This window comes from Archocentrus centrarchus, chromosome 22, assembly GCF_007364275.1.
Source record: "Archocentrus centrarchus isolate MPI-CPG fArcCen1 chromosome 22, fArcCen1, whole genome shotgun sequence".
NCBI lineage: Eukaryota > Metazoa > Chordata > Actinopteri > Cichliformes > Cichlidae > Archocentrus > Archocentrus centrarchus.
In genome coordinates, this window is record NC_044367.1 from 17,223,363 (window position 1) to 17,239,217 (window position 15,855).

The 15,855-nt window shown below is 41.6% G+C and overlaps 1 protein-coding gene across 1 annotated transcript in view; it reads right to left on the reverse strand.

The window, feature by feature from the left end:
- Positions 1-6,764, reverse strand: part of hs6st1a (heparan sulfate 6-O-sulfotransferase 1a) — a 56,149-nt gene extending 49,385 nt beyond the window's left edge. Inside the window, exon 1 of the mRNA XM_030718770.1 lies at positions 5,924-6,764. Coding sequence (XP_030574630.1) covers positions 5,924-6,423 — 500 coding nt within the window. The 5' untranslated portion in view covers positions 6,424-6,764. The remainder of the gene's footprint in view (positions 1-5,923) is intronic.
- Between the last annotated feature and the right edge of the window lie 9,091 nt (positions 6,765-15,855).

Below are 15,855 nucleotides of genomic sequence, written 5' to 3' on the forward strand. Positions count from 1 at the left end.
CAGCAAGCCTATAAAATGCTCAAAAAGGCACCAACACCACATATAAAATTGACAGGTTTCATTTTGTACCTGAAATGAGTGGCGGTGAAGCCTAGCAGAAGCGGAAGGCCCTAATAATGTACATCTTTGAGCTGTTATATAGTCTAAAAAAATGTTATAAAAGTATTACCCAACCCTTAGATGTTATAAAGCATATTAGCCAAGTTGACCAAAACTTGTACTAGGCTAGAAATGTGAATTTTAGCATGACCTGCTTTTGAAGCCAGCAACAAGTTGATGTTTGAAGGCTTTGGCACTTCTGTGGTGGCTTCATTATTCAACCCCACTGACTGCTGCTTCATCATGACCCCACCAAAGGGTTTCAAGCTTTAAAAAGAAAATTTCAAATGAAACAGCTTCAGAAGTAAGAACTTTGGATTTTTGGACTGGTGACAACTTGTACATATATTACCAAACAGGTCATAACACCTGCCACTGATCAATTGTGCGTCCTTCGAAAATTCTGTTAATCTACTTACGTTCCCAACACTAACTGTAAACATCCATCCAGAAAATCAACACATCCCCAACTGCCTGCATGTCCACTGTACAAACATGAGATACATCAGCTAAAGTAAGGCAGCTACAGGTATTATTCATGAGTGGTAAACCCAATTAGAGTCTGGTTTCTAGGAAGATAAGCGGGCCTATCCCAAAAGAAAGGGGGATTTGAGCTCATGAAAGGAATAACTGGCTGGAATGATGTGGGAATGTTTGTCGGGAATACTATAACATAGTGCAGCCACAGCCGCAGGATGAGCGGACGTAACCGGCTTTGGTGCGCCTGGCCGCCAGAGCTTAAACCCGGCTAATCTGATTGGATTAACACCGACCTGCCTGACTACACATGAGCGTGTGCATGTACTCACACACACACACACACACACACACACACACACACACACACACACACACACACACGATATGCCAATCAGCCGTGGCTGCCTGTGCAAAGTTAATCTGGATGCTGGGTTGTGCTGGCTGGCTGACTGGCATCATGCTGGGCTACCACATGCATGCGCATCCGCTCTCACGCCCCACACACACACACACATACACACTCACACATTTACTCACAGAGCCATCTTAGGGTGCAGTGATTTGTGCTGTGAATCTGAAACAGACCTATTGAAAGAAGAGTAATGCCCAGTGCTTGACAACCGTGCTAATTGACTAGCCCCCTCCCCAGCAATGAAACTAAACGTTTTCACCCCTCTATCTTTTATCTTTCCAATCATTCCCTGACAGCTCCCCTCTTGTCCCACACTCATTCCATCCTCTTCCTCATATTACTCTTCATCGCCTCCATCTCTTCCCCGCCCCCTCCCCCCGCCATCATCTCCTCCCCTTTCCCCTCATACTCATACATGTAATCATTCATTAGAACCAAGGCAGTTGTCCATTAGGCAAAGCAGCCATTTTGGAAATTGCAGCAAATCTTCCATGAAAAGACATTTCCTCTAATGCAGTAGTCACGCTCGGAGGGCGAGGGAGAGAACGATGGCAAAGGAGGGAAAGAAAGACAACGGGGCTGAGATGGAGAGAGGAGAAAAGAGGAGAGTGAGAAAAGTGAAAGAGAGACAGCAAGAGAGCCCCCAGCCATAAAGCCACCAAGCGGAAAGCAAGCCTGCTGTTTGATTAGAGTGACACCATCATGGACGGAAGGAGGGAGGAAAGGATGGAAGGAGAGGGAGGGAGGGAAAGTGTTTTAGAGACAAGCCAAGGGGGGCTGAAGAGGAGGTGGGGAAGAAAGAAACGGAGCGATTTGAAAGAGGGCTGAGACTGAGGCAGTAAAATTAGCCCCATCACTTTGCTTACTAAAACACACTTTGACACGCCAGGATTAAAAACAGGCACACACACACACACACACACACACACACACACACACACACACACACACACACACACACACACACACACACAGTCATGAGATGTGTCTATATACACACACACACACTTGCAGAGGACAGATGGTTTCCCCCATCTGAAAGTGGTGCTCTAATTTGAGTAAAGTGATAGGAACCTCCTTAACCAATTAGAAGCACCATATCTTAGCCCTTGCCTTTGAATCTGTTTGTTTCACACACTTATTAGTGGACGTGTGTGTGTGTGTGTGTGTCACGGGATCAGTGAGGAACATTAAAATTGATATAAGTGGGAAAATTACAAATCCACTCTGAGTGGCGCTCTGCTGAGTGAGTGAGTTACTTTTCCCACAATGCCACTGTTCATCTCAATCTCATCTAATCACCAATCAAAGCCAGACCTGTCTCCCCCATTACCAGCTATTCATCAGGCTGCTGCTCGCTCCTTTAATGCGCCTTGCTCTAAAGCTGCCCCATTCATCTCCAGACCAAACTGTGCCCAGTCAACCATTTAAATTTTCTCCAAAAATTTAGAATTCACTGAATTTAAAAAAAACAAACAAAACAAAAGTATACTCCAGTCCAATTTCTCCAATGTCTCTAAAACTGCCGTTAGGCTCTCTTCAAGTGGAAATATTCAGAAGAAACGCTTCAACTGACTCATCTGTACAATCAATAACTAATCCAACCAGAACAACTGGACTTGGAAAGTGTTACAGCCTCAATAAAAAACAGTTCCCTATTCCACAAATGTTTTTCAAACATCACAAAGGTAATAACGGTGCTCTCTAGCCCTCATTAAAAGGGCAGCATACTGCATTTTACAGTGTAAAAAGAGAAACAATAAATTAGCTAATTATCAAATATGACATTGTTATTGATGGATTCATTTGTTTGGACAAAAATGTATTAATACCATTTCAACAAAGGTGTGAAGGTGGTATTTGGGTTTTTTCAGGCATGTTTAACCGACAAAACAGGCAAAGACACATTTCTTCATGTTAAAACATAAAGTAATTAAAATTGGATAAAATGTAATTAAAATATGAAAATTATTTAAAAGGACAAAACATTTTATTGATAATAATTACATATTTTATGTACATTGATTTCACTGCAACTCAGTGTGAGGATCTACTGCACATTGCTGTCATTTCTCTCCTCTGCTCTCTGTTTCACTGTGCTTCAAAACAATTTAGGTCCACCTAAAGCCAAAGACTAACAAGCAACAACCCCAACATCTGAAAGTCAGCCCTATTTATTATTATTATTTTTTAAATTTAATATGCATCCATGTAAATCTGGGAAGAGGGAATGTTTCAAGAAACTTTGCTGCAGATGGTAGGGAAGCTATTCCCGACCAGAACCCCAGCAGCTCTCCTGCTGATGTCATTACAGCTGCAACCCCACCGATAAGCTCCCTCGCCCTCCCACCCACATCTCGAGGCAGTTAACCTCGGGGAAACACTGCAAGGTTAACTTGCTAGCATGCTACACTGATGAAAAGAGCTTGTGTGCTGCCAAAACACTGTGGGAAGAGCTCATCAATTTTCATTTTGGGCATGCAACCATGTAGACATGAAGTAGTTGTTTGGCTCACAGAAAAACTCAGGAAATATCCATACCATACAGAGCATAGCATACCAAACAAAGCCAAAATGAATGCAGCGTTACAGTTTGGGACACATTCACATATCTTTACACTCCTAGTAACTGTTTTTGCTAACTTGTCCACTATTAAATCTTAAATACGTTTGGCTATTCTGGATTTTCTCAGTTTTTCCTGTAGATATTTTTTTGTTGACAGCCAGGAGGCGTATTTATGTGCCTCAATCCAGCTGATGGAAATGGTCCTAATTCACATTTTATTTTTGCAGCATTTGAAACGTTTGTGTAAAATCCACTTGACAGCTGTATGAGAGCACAGCTGCAGAGAGAGAGAGATGCTGGATCTCTCAGCACAAGACCTGCTGCTGCTACAAGGGTCGGGCTTTTTTTTATTTTATAATAATCGTTTTCAGTTTCGCATAGATATGGATTCGCTCAAACCCACTTCCTCAAGCATGAGCAAACTTTGAATATACGCAGTTGATCTGAAAGCTATGCGTTGCAAAGGGAGTGCCAAGAAATCCCACATTAACACCTTGAATTCACACTTTAACTCGCCTCTGCACTACAATGCCCTCAAGATAAATGTTCCTAGCATTATCACAATGACACAAGAGGACCTAACAATGAGGAAAGGGGCCAGAAAAAGAGGCAATGAGAGAGAAAAAAGGAACAAACAGAGCTGTGACAGAGAGCAAAATGGAGGGTACTTCTGGTTTCATCAGAGTAATTCATTTCTCTTCTTTGTGAAAGTCGGGCTGTTTTCTTCAGTGTTTTTATCCTTGCAGTGCTTTGTTTTTCCTGCCCCGAGTGATTACACCCCGAGCCAAGCGATCGTCTCTGTCTGCTGTGCTCTCACCCATGCATATTTACTCTCATCTTTCCTGCCTTCCTGTCTCTTCCTTTTCCTGTGGCCTCTTCAGGTGCACACAATCAGACGCACACAAGTTCAGGCTCAGAAACAGTGTGCACAAAGTGATGAAAGGCCGTTTATCCTGCATCCACTGTGATATCTCAGCTCGCCATGCAGAATGGCCGAACACGTTATCACCTCTGCCCTGGGGAAACCACAGGAGTCAGGACAGATGCCAGTAGCAAATACCACTGCTAGAGTGTGTGTGTGTATGTGTGTCCCAGCGGTAATAATCACCCGGATTAGAGCGGAGCCAAACCCCCGCAGGGTCCCCCCCTCCCCCCCCCTCCCCCCACCAGCCAAGCCCAGCCCAGCCCTGCCCAGCCTGCAGCACTGATCCCCAGTCTGAGCAGCCATGGGAAGCAGAGCAGCCGGCCTGACATCTCCACCATGCCAGACAGACAAATTTCCACAATTTCTAATCCCCCTTTGTCCTATTGATCATCCATAGCCAAAATAAAATATTGAACAAGCTCAGGCAACACAAAGACACATAACCCATTCAGCAAGCGTACCCTTTAACCACAGGGGTGCAGTGAAATGGAAGTTGATACAGCCGTCAATATGTCTGTGTGAAGGATGCAATATGCGGGCAACAACAATGGGGAAGGCGTGGAGAAGAAATGGGTTATAACTTAATAAGAATGCACACTGTGTCTTGGTACCTCGCAGTCAAACGAGGGATTATTACTGAGTGGAAACGTTGCCTGGATGTATTACACCCTCCTGAAACAAATTCAGCCAAATCTCAGTGTATGATTCAGTGGGAGGGCACCCTGATATTGGCACCGATCAACAATTGTCAGAGGCGCTGCTGAGCTCCTGTGGCATTTCGTGACAATGCAGTGTTGAAATGTCAATCAACATTTGTCTCTCAGCATCTACTATTAACCTACTAATACAGACAGATGCCTTTATGAAAATTATATGGTAATGCTGTCCTATTGGGTGAAGAACACCTCTGTGAAGAACCAGTGGGGATTTTAATGTGTTTGTGGCATTCTTATGTGAGGCTTTGAGATCTTTATATTACCCTGTGTTACATTTTATCTTCTCTGGCATCACAATTACAATTCTGTGATAAAAAGCTGGCTTAAAAAATAGTTCCAGGTGGAGTTCTGATATTTCCATGAGGAAAAAGAGCTTTTAATTGTACCCATGGATTATAGGCCTATTATAATGCCTCCAGAGGTATGAGTTGCAAGATATGCAAAAATGTGAAGAGTAGAAAGAGACTGCTAATAACTAGTTTGATTTAAATTTTAACTGTGTGAAATAAGTTTTATCTCATGGAGCAGAAAGACAAATTAAAGTTTTCAGGAGTTTGAAGTGACCTCATTATTGCACCTCCAGTGGAAAACTGTTTTAAAGTTTCAGCAGCAAAATCCTCCAAAATATTGCTAAAAGTCACAATTTTGGGTTATGACCTAAGCTGCACTTTGTCTCTTTCATAGTCTACAGTAGCCGAACTACACCAAACATCTTCCAGTCTCACCTCAGGGATTTCTGCTTGTTCTCCTTCTTGTTGAGGACCCCCGGCACACAATTGGTGAGCTCGGTCCAGTCTGCGTGCAGACCGCAGCTCCAGCCGGTGGAGAACCGAGAAAAGAGCCAGGTCTCCTTGCGGTTCGGCCGGTAGCAGGTACACTTCTTCTGGCCCGGTCTGCAGTCGCAGGGGACCTCCAGACGGACATTCTGCACCAGGTGCCTGCCGAAGGTAGTCCCCCCGGTCTTCTGGATGTGCAAAAACACGATCACGTCCTCCCCTTTAATTTGGAAATCGATCGTCCTCTCCAGGTCCCTCACGGGGAAGTAGTATTTCTTGACGTAGTGGGGGTCCGGAGTGGGGAAGATGTCCCCCTCGTCTTCTTCCGTGAAATAACCGTGCGGGGAGCCGAAATTGATCACCCCGGGGGCCACGTACTGATAGAGAATCAGCATAAAACACACGGATCCGACGACGATCAACAAGAATTTGCTGCTCCTCTCGACCATGATCCTTCCCAGTGCGGTTCCCACAGCACGCTACCATTTCCCAGTCAAGCCGACAACGGGGAGCAGGGCGCTCGGGTTCTTCATTTTTACTCTCCCCCTCTCCAAGAAGGAATCGTTTTCGGGGATCAACAGTGGCTCATTCCGCTTCGAGGCGACCGGCGAAGTTGGTTCATGGTTCAACGAGACCGTTCAACACCGCGAAAGACGCATCGCCAACTCGCTCCCAGAGCTCCTCTGAGCCGATCCTTCCTCGTTTCACTTTACTTTGGTGTCCAGTCAACACAACAGGCTCACTGCATCACAGTGGAGCTGTGTACCCAGGATGCAGCGCGAAACCTACCTTTCAACCTCTCTCACTCCCTCTCTCTTTCTCTGAAAACCTAGCGAAAGGGAGAGTCGCTTTAATTTGTTGTTTGACACATAGCGACTGCGTCATTTACTAGTAGCCAATAGACAGCGAGATAGACCGCTGCGAGCTATAGGTAGATACTTTGTATTTTATTCTTTCACAAACAGCTGGGTTTGTCTGCATCACAGTGGTTATAATGTTGTACTCTGAGTTATTTGTTTTCATTATAGAAAATACATTTGCTTATTTCGGTTTCGCTTTATTATTTAAAATTCTTACGTTTTTGCCTGTTATTAGTTTTCAGTTTTACTTTTAAGCTTTTTCAAACAATTATTATAATGTGGATGGCAAGATTTAAAGGAGTCCAGAAACTAGACTTTAAAAAAGAAAACGAATTGAAATGTTACTGTGAACTTGCAAAGCAAACTACTAAAAGCTACTAATAATACATATAAACATATATAAATACATATATAGTTTTTCTAAAATTCTTATAATTTCGCCACCAAATACTCTCCACACTATAATACTTTAAAAAGAAAAAACTAACTAAAACGAATAAAACCTAAGCTAAGATGAAAGCTTTTCCCACAATGAAAATCAAACAGAACTGACCTCTGGAAACTAACAAACTAAACTGAACTGAATGGAAAAACATGAAACAAAAGAGGAATTAAAACTAACTGCAAAATGCCAAACTATGAAAACAACACTTTGTGTAGACAGCTGACTTACTGCATGTACACATCCAAAGTCTCACTAAACGTTCGCTAGATTGCCAAAAGTATTTGCTCGTCTGCCTTCACACACATATGAACTTGATTGACATCCCATTCTTAATCCACAGGGTTTAATATGAGGTTGGCCCACCCTTTGCAGCTATAACTGCTTCAATGCTTCTGGGAAGGCTTTCCACAAGATTTAAGAGTGTTTATGGGACTTTTTGATCATTCTGACAGAAGTGAGGAAGGTTGATGATGTTGGATGAGAAGGCCTGGCTCGCAGTCTCTGCTGTAAGGTGTTCTATTAGGTTGAGGTCAGGACTCTGTGTGGGCCAGTCAAGTTCTTCCACATCAAACTCGCTCATCCGTGTCTTTATGAACCTTGCTTTGTGCACTGGTGTGCAGTCATGAACAGGAAGAGGCCATCCCCAAACTGTTCCCACAAAGTTGGGAGCATGAAATTGTCCAAAATGTCACGACTGGACTGTTAGCACAGGTGGCATCCTATCATAGAGCCATGCTGGAATTCACTGAGCTCCTGACTGGACCCATTCTTTCACAATTGCCTAGGCACTTGGCTTTTTACACCTGTGGCCATGGAAGTGATTGGAAATACTGAATTCAATTATTTGGATGGGCGAGTGGATAATTTTGGCAATAATGTGTATGTAATAAGCATCATCAGGCAAGCTGTGTTGCCAAATTTAACCAAAATGACTTTAGTTTGTTTTGTAAGTACTTTTTTTTTTTAACACTCAAATGACATCATGCAGGTGACTGTGGCTCAGGAGGAAGAGCAAGTTGTCTGCTAATCAGAAGGTTGGTAGTTCGATCCCTGGCTCCTCCAACCTGCATTCCTTGGGTGAGACACTGAACCTCATGTTTTGTTAAACCTGGTTTAATTTTTAGTTTTCTTTTAGTTAACTATATTAACCCTGATCTGCATGTCCTTGTAAACAAATTTTAGTAAGCGGCATTATTTTCTCAGTTTACTGGCTTTGCTGAGGTTATTTTTAAGCGCCTAAGGTCATTACTCATTGTCGCAGCATAAATGACTCACTGTTGGTGCAGTTCTGAGGACCCCGTGCTTTGATTCAGAATTTTCATTTTAATATACACTCATCATAAAAGGAAACTTTTCAGTCATCACAGAGCTGTTTCCACAAAGTCGGAGTTAAAGCAGCCTGTACAGCACTTGTGATGAGCCTATAAAAGCTGATGAAAAGCAGTGATCTCAGCAGCTTTGGGGCCACGGCTCCTGTGAGTCTGTGTGGCATTTACTCTGTGGTAATTTTATTATTCAAGCATCTATTTGCTAATACCCTCCCCTGAAGCAAAACAAAAGCTGTGGTGGATGTCCCTTAAATGCCCCCTGCATTGTTATTCTGTCTCAAGAGATTGGGCAAAAAGACAACAGTGTTTCTGAAAGACGTAGATTTTTTTGTGAAGTGTGTAATGACACATTGATTATAAGATTTATCTTATTTTAACCACCCCCCCCCCCCACTACCACCACATTACTTGGAAGTCCATATTTGCCTAAAGTACATATTTGATTTTAAAGCCCATTTCTTCTAACGTTGTTTTCTTACTGTTGTTGTCTCTTCCTTTAAAAAAAAAAAAAAGATTTGAGGTGTTGTGTTGCTTTTCACTTGCTGAATAAATCAAGAAACAAAATGTTTTTCTTTTAAGTATTTTTGAAATCTGTATCGCAACATATTTCACATTAAAAAAAAAAAGCAGCATAGACTGCAAGTTACTGTTGAACAAAGCTCTGAACCAGCTCGTTTACTAGAAAGCGCCGAATGCCCGACAACCATGAGATCAACTTCGCGCTTCCCTGTGCTTCACGTTGCGTCTCGCGTTGCTCCCGCTGGTGGTCAGCAGAGAGTCCTCCTGCTCGTTTTTTTCCTTTTCTTCAAGGTAGCCGACCAACTTGTCAGGCATATTTATGCGATTCCTCGGGGCGATTACTGTCGAACATGTTTTGACTAATCACATGTGCGAGTGGAAGAGAGAGGCACGTTCAAACAGCCAGGTGCTGCTTCATCACAGCTGACGGTGTGTTTTCTTTCCCTTCCCTGAGGTTCAGCTCGCAGGTTCTCAGACATTTGTTATTACAGATGTTTATTGTGGTAATGTGACAGAGCGAAATGACTGCGCCTCTAATCTCGCCAAACTACCCGCCCTGATTCCCACATCTCTTAAATGAGGCGCAATCAGGAAGATCAGCCTCATCAGCGGGCTCGGGTTGTGAAAACAGCAGTTTGTTGGCTGTGGGTGATGGTAAATAAGTAAGTAAGAGATGAGGGTATGCTTTCACTTAGAGAGGGCTGGGTTGATGTTGAGTTACGCGTTGAGTCAGGCTGTAATTGGCCTCGTGGTTCTCCACGATTTACTTTAAGTGAGTAGGGCTAAAGGTCATAGTTTTAAGATAAACCAACACATTAAACTCTCTTAAAAACAGTTTTTTTTCTTATATAAATAGCCTTTAATCTTTCTTTTCCACCCACTTTAAAGCTAAAAACACAGACAACCCCCCCAAAAATGCAAAAACCGCAGAAGTTTTCATATTTTGCGTGCATTTTCATAAGTTAGAATTTGCAGTTTTATCAAATAATCAGCATTTACCAATACCCTGTTGACCTCTGTTTGTAATTAGTAATAACACAGTTACAAATGGTAGTAACTAATTATGAAATATTCTTGGGTTTCACCTTTATTAATAACAGGATTCCCTCATACTTAAAAGCCTTGAAAATGCTGAAAGATAAGAAGTATGATTTTTATTCATCATTTTTTTCTGACATTCAGTTAATTGACAACATTCAAAAATAACAATAATAAAAAAACCCAAAACTGAATGCCTCTCACATTTAGGGCAGTAAGATAAGAAGCACAGCCAACAGTAATCAGAGTTCATTTTACTGCAGGGAAGCTCAGATCAGGTGCAAATTTAATCAGTATTTGTTATCCGACCAAAGTTTTGGGCAGTGATTGAAACCATGAGGAACTGTGCAATTTGTGCAACAAGTCTGCAAAACCTGTCACAGTGGCAATCAGCGTGGTCGAATCCCATGCAGTGTTCAACATGTTTACAACTCGGACACGGCTCCCTGCATCAGCAAGGTTTTTATTAACCCTGAAGTCCTAAGATCAGCTGATTTTGGACATATCATTTCAATGTTCACAAAACAGCTTCCACCAAACCACAAAAACCCAAACAACCCTCACATTAACTGATGTTGTTTTTTTCTTTCAGTTTTTCTTATTGCAGACTTGGTCTTAAATTTGATTCTGAAAGATATTAAAAAGCCTTAAAAAAAAAAAAATCTAACATGCCTTAAGCTGCAGGAACCATGAAGAGATGTTAATTGGTTACATAGTCCATTTGAAGACCTTCTCTAATCGATTAAAGAGGCCAAAGGAGAAGATAGCAATTTTAAGCCTTTAGAGGACAACTCCATTGATGTGTTACAATTGATCTAGCGTGAGTAGAATGAGTAAATGATTGATTCCTAATAAAGCTATTTATTAGTTACAACCCCCCTTTTTAAAAAATTGTCCCTTATTAGAGAATAGTTATTTGCTGTGTGAGCTGTCTCAATAAAGGGACACCACTGCTAACAGACTCCAAACCACAAATGCCTTTGTTTGCCAAAGGAAAATCTGGCTCACATCTGAAAGTTGTCTGTTTAAATAGATTCGTGGTTTAAAGTCTGTGTCCAGGCATTCCTCGTTTTATCGGCAGTGCTTTTCCAGGAGCCTTTCACCTTCTTGCCTTGTGTGTGTAATTACACTCTTTTCTTTACAGCTTGCAAAGATTTGCCCTTTTTTTTTTTTTTTTTGGGCTGTTTTATGTTATTGTAAAGGCATTTAATGATGCCAATTTGGGCTCTGGGAACATAAAGTGGGCATTTTTGGTTTGAATATTTAGACTTCATCAACTTCACTCAACAAATAATGAAATAGCAGGCATTTGAACTGCTGGTTATTTGGTTGATAAAACACAGAACAAAAACGTTTCAGTAAGACAAAGAAAAGCAGCGAATGCTACATTTGAAAAGCTGCTGGCAAGAAAGCTATCACATGGAAAAAGTGACTGTGCTGCATCTATCAGTGAAATAAACTGTAGAGACATTGACCTTTACCTGAAGAGGAAATTATGATCAGGATGTGAAATATGGCGGAAATAAAATCCCAGAAGATGCCGTACATGTGTAAATGTGATGTTGTCCATGTTAAGCAATTATTATAGCCTGAAAATATGTGGTCAATGTATGTACAAGTAATCCCTGTGAGGCAAAAGCTGAATCTTCAGACTGCTCTAAATACTTTCTCTTGGCTCTGTATGATGTCAGTGAGTGTGGAAATCCCTAATATGGCCATCTCAGGCACACAGCACTGGCTATGAGCGCAGAAGCCCCACCCAACTGCTGTTCAAACCATCTGTTTATGAAGGGCAGCCAATCATAAGGAAGCTGGCTTAAAGGGAACCAACAAGACCCAGTATATGAAAAACTATAAAAGTTAAAGATATATTGAACTGTGAAGCATGCAAAGCTACTCTACTACAGTCCAAGAGCAAGAATGTTGAGTTGGAAATGAGCCGAATAGGTCCCCTTTAAAATAAAGTTTCAAGAAACATGTTTAATTTCCCGTTACTTGACAGATAAATCAAGTGCTTCATTTATTACTCTTTTCTCATCCACATGTGGTGATATGCAACACTTAAATCTTCTGTCATCCCGCACACAACCCCGACATCTCCCCTGAGCCTTCCCCAGCCTTGGGGACGCCACAAGGCTGGGGAAGGCTGCATCTTCATGACTTCACCAAATCCTGAATTTGCAGCCACGTCACGTGAATGAACTACGTCCACTGCATGCTAAACACTCTTGCTTGGCTCCGTCTTGTTTGCACCTTGACAGAAAAAGCATTTTTTTTTTTCCTGAGATTATCCCAGCATGTCTGGATCCGAGCGTGTGAGGGTGAGCCAGCACGTGTGAGCCAGTCTCCGTCTTGAATAATTCAGCCCGCTTATTTACATGTGCTTTACTTACACTGAAGCAGCATCCGCCTGTCACACTGCTGTTAAACACACTCGTGATTATGAGTTCTGCTTTGCCCCTGGCATTACCCAGTTGTATTAAATACTAGGAGAGTCTATATATGTGTGTCAGGCTGAGAGAGAGAGAAAATATTAATGCTGTGTGTTTGGCAGTGTTAACTTGTGTGTGTGTTCTGCTCCCACCATGCGCAGTGCCATTATGAGCAGCGTTACTTAAAGAAGATGGATGTCACCGAGTGTGTTGCCCTCTGGCTTGGGTATAGAGATATGACAGTCTGTTTATCATGAGCACCAGTTTATTGTTGCCTTTGCATAATGTTCCTGTTTAGATGGATATTTCCATGCTGTTTCTAGAGGCTTTGAGTTGTGGATTATGTCCTGCCTCAGTGTCCATGCGCTCATCGAGTCTCTTTGCTTCTGTTTTACTAATGCATTATATTAATGTGTTTAAGGCACACTTTATAGATGGATTTATTTTGTGATAATGAAATGAGAGTAACTTATGTTTGTACAGGGTGGCTAAAAAAACGTTAACTGTTTTAAATGTATAGATAAATTTTTAGGTACATCATTGCAAGAATTCCCAGAACACAATAAATACATAAAGCAATTTATGTAAGTGTTATTGTTAGTTAAAGATTAATAGGATTTTGAAATGAGTGCTAAATTTCACTGGAAGCTACTGAGGGGAAGTGAGAATGGGGGTGATGTACGAGCGCTGACTTGTTTTTGTTAACGCTGTAGTTGCTCCATTCTGGAGAGACTGAAGACACATGAAAAGTGAATTTGTAGATGGAGGGAAAAGTGTGCACTTAAAGTTGCGGTTTATTCGCTGCAACTAAATGTTTGATTTTTGCTGTGTTTCTCAGATGAAACAAGATGAGCTTAGAGCTGCAAGATTCAAAATTCAAATACCAGTCACATATAATACTAAGATTCTTACCAAATGTAAGATGTTGCCAGGAAGTGGGCCAGTTAATAAATACTGTATATATGGAGAATGTTCCTAAACTCATTCAAATACTTTCATTTTACAGCAATTACTATTCAGGAGTAACATCAGGGTGTATGTCTGAATAGAGCATATTTTCTCAGTTATGTTACAATCACACTTGGGAAAACAGTGGCTGCAAACTGCAACACAATCAAAATTATTGTGAGCACGTGCAATGAACTTGCGATCTTGTTGCCTTTGAAATGGTTGCTTCGCAGAAGGGTCTGTGAGCACTTGCAGTCATCTGTCATCTTCAAAGCAACTTTGGTGTGTCAAGTTGGGGCTAGAAAGGCAAGAGTCAGCCTGCTATCAGCCTGCGATGGGCTCAAGTTGGCAATTCCATGCAGTCTGTTTTTGATAATACAGCGATTAACCCTGATACCTGGTTGAAAATTGCAAATTTGCTGCCACCTGTTGCAAATCTTTGACACATGTAGAAATTCTAGACACATAGAAACTCACATTAAACAGAAATTCCTCCACACATAGTGACATAGTTGCTCCAGCATGGCAATTTAACTGCAAAACGGCACAGGCACTCGAGAACCTTGCTTTTATATAAGAATATAACCAGAATACAACCAGTTGGCAATCAACTGAGTCGAGTCCCCTATTGCAAAGAGACGCATCACAGATGGGTTGCGCTCATCGGTGAAGACTGACGCAGACTGACTCAGACTGATTGCAGTGTGTTGGCAATCTGTCTGTATTTATAAATTAGATGGCAATTATTTGCAAACTTTTGCCATTTCGAGAGTGACTGCAGTCAGTCCAAGTTGGAACACAGTCATCTGGAGATAGGTTGCCTCTCACCAGGTGACTGTGGTTGTGGATGTTGCACACTTAATCTCTGGGAAACCAGTTGGTCACCACTAATGCAAAGAAATTTCAACGGAATCATCGAGCAACTACTAATTTGTACTCTACTGTGACTGAGCCATTATGGTCTGTTTTCCCTTACTTTGGTTTGGTCTTAAATTCATTTGAAAGTGGTATTAAAAGGTGTTATATCATAAATTTAACTTTCTTATACCTGCAAACAAGGAGAAACAAATAAGAGAAATGCATGACAATACACACGTAAATATTTATATGTGTAGAAGACCCATTAAATGCTCCCAGTTACAGCTGGTTCTCATGTTGACACTAGTTAAACAGGGTTCATTTATGGTGCTTACATCTTTGTCCTGACATTTCATGATTTTTTTTTTAGGATTTTTTTCCCTGCAAACAAACACACATCATATTCAAACATGCTCCTTCTGTTTGTACATGCTCTTTCTTTTTTGTTTTCGTTCAGTCAGTGGCCAGGACCAAATATCACAGTGTGCAAAGAACATGAAAACAAGAGCAGGAAGGTATTAAAAGCACGCAGAAACATACACAAACACCCACACGAATTCAGCCGTGTATTTGTTTGCTCTTCCTTATAAATAAACAGGCCAAAGTTAAGTCAAAAAAATTAGAAATCTGTTTTCATCACGAAGCCTTGAAATGAATTATTCGCTGAACTTTCAGAGTGTTTCAGACACAAATATTTTCTTTGGATGTGCCTAAGGGGAAGTGCACACTGTCGAAAGAAAACAAAACTGGGCGCCATGTAGTTCCTACATTCCACAGTCTGTTTGAGTGTGTGTTTGAAGAGGGCACACCGGGGAAGTTTGATGCATGCAAGTGTGTGTTAGACGTGATTTTTATTTTGGTGTAAGTATGTATATGTGTATTTACATGTTTTTTGTAAACAAGCATGTGGAAATGTGTGTGTTCTAAGGTGTTAATGAGCCATTCCAACTGTTTTCTCTTAGGCTCCCCCCAGACAAAGATATGAACCCCCCCCCCCAAAGAAAGAAAGAAAGAAAATAACAAGCGGGGTGGCCTGAAATGTCTACTATATTTGTTCTATGCAACTGTGAACATTAATATTAGTTTGTGTATCAAGAGGGGCTCTGTTCTGAAGGTGGCAACAAAAGACTTAGAAATGAGACCACATTTACTCATCTGTCATTTTTAATGTATGTGGTAGCTCTGCCCTGGGGAGTATGCCTGACTTTATCTTCTGCCACTATTCCTGCAAAATGATGCATCAGGACATGTGCTGCGTGTTTATATTTATCCTGGCTTATGGGCCGCTTTTATGTGCTGCTTTGTGCCCCTATGCGTAATCATTGTGCGTGTGGATTTGGTGTCAGATCAGCAAATTCTCCGCGACCGGCTGGAGTGCACCTCCTGACAGTGCATCCATCCGCTTCAACATCCTCTCTTTCATCTCATCAACGTGATTTTTTCCACACAGTGA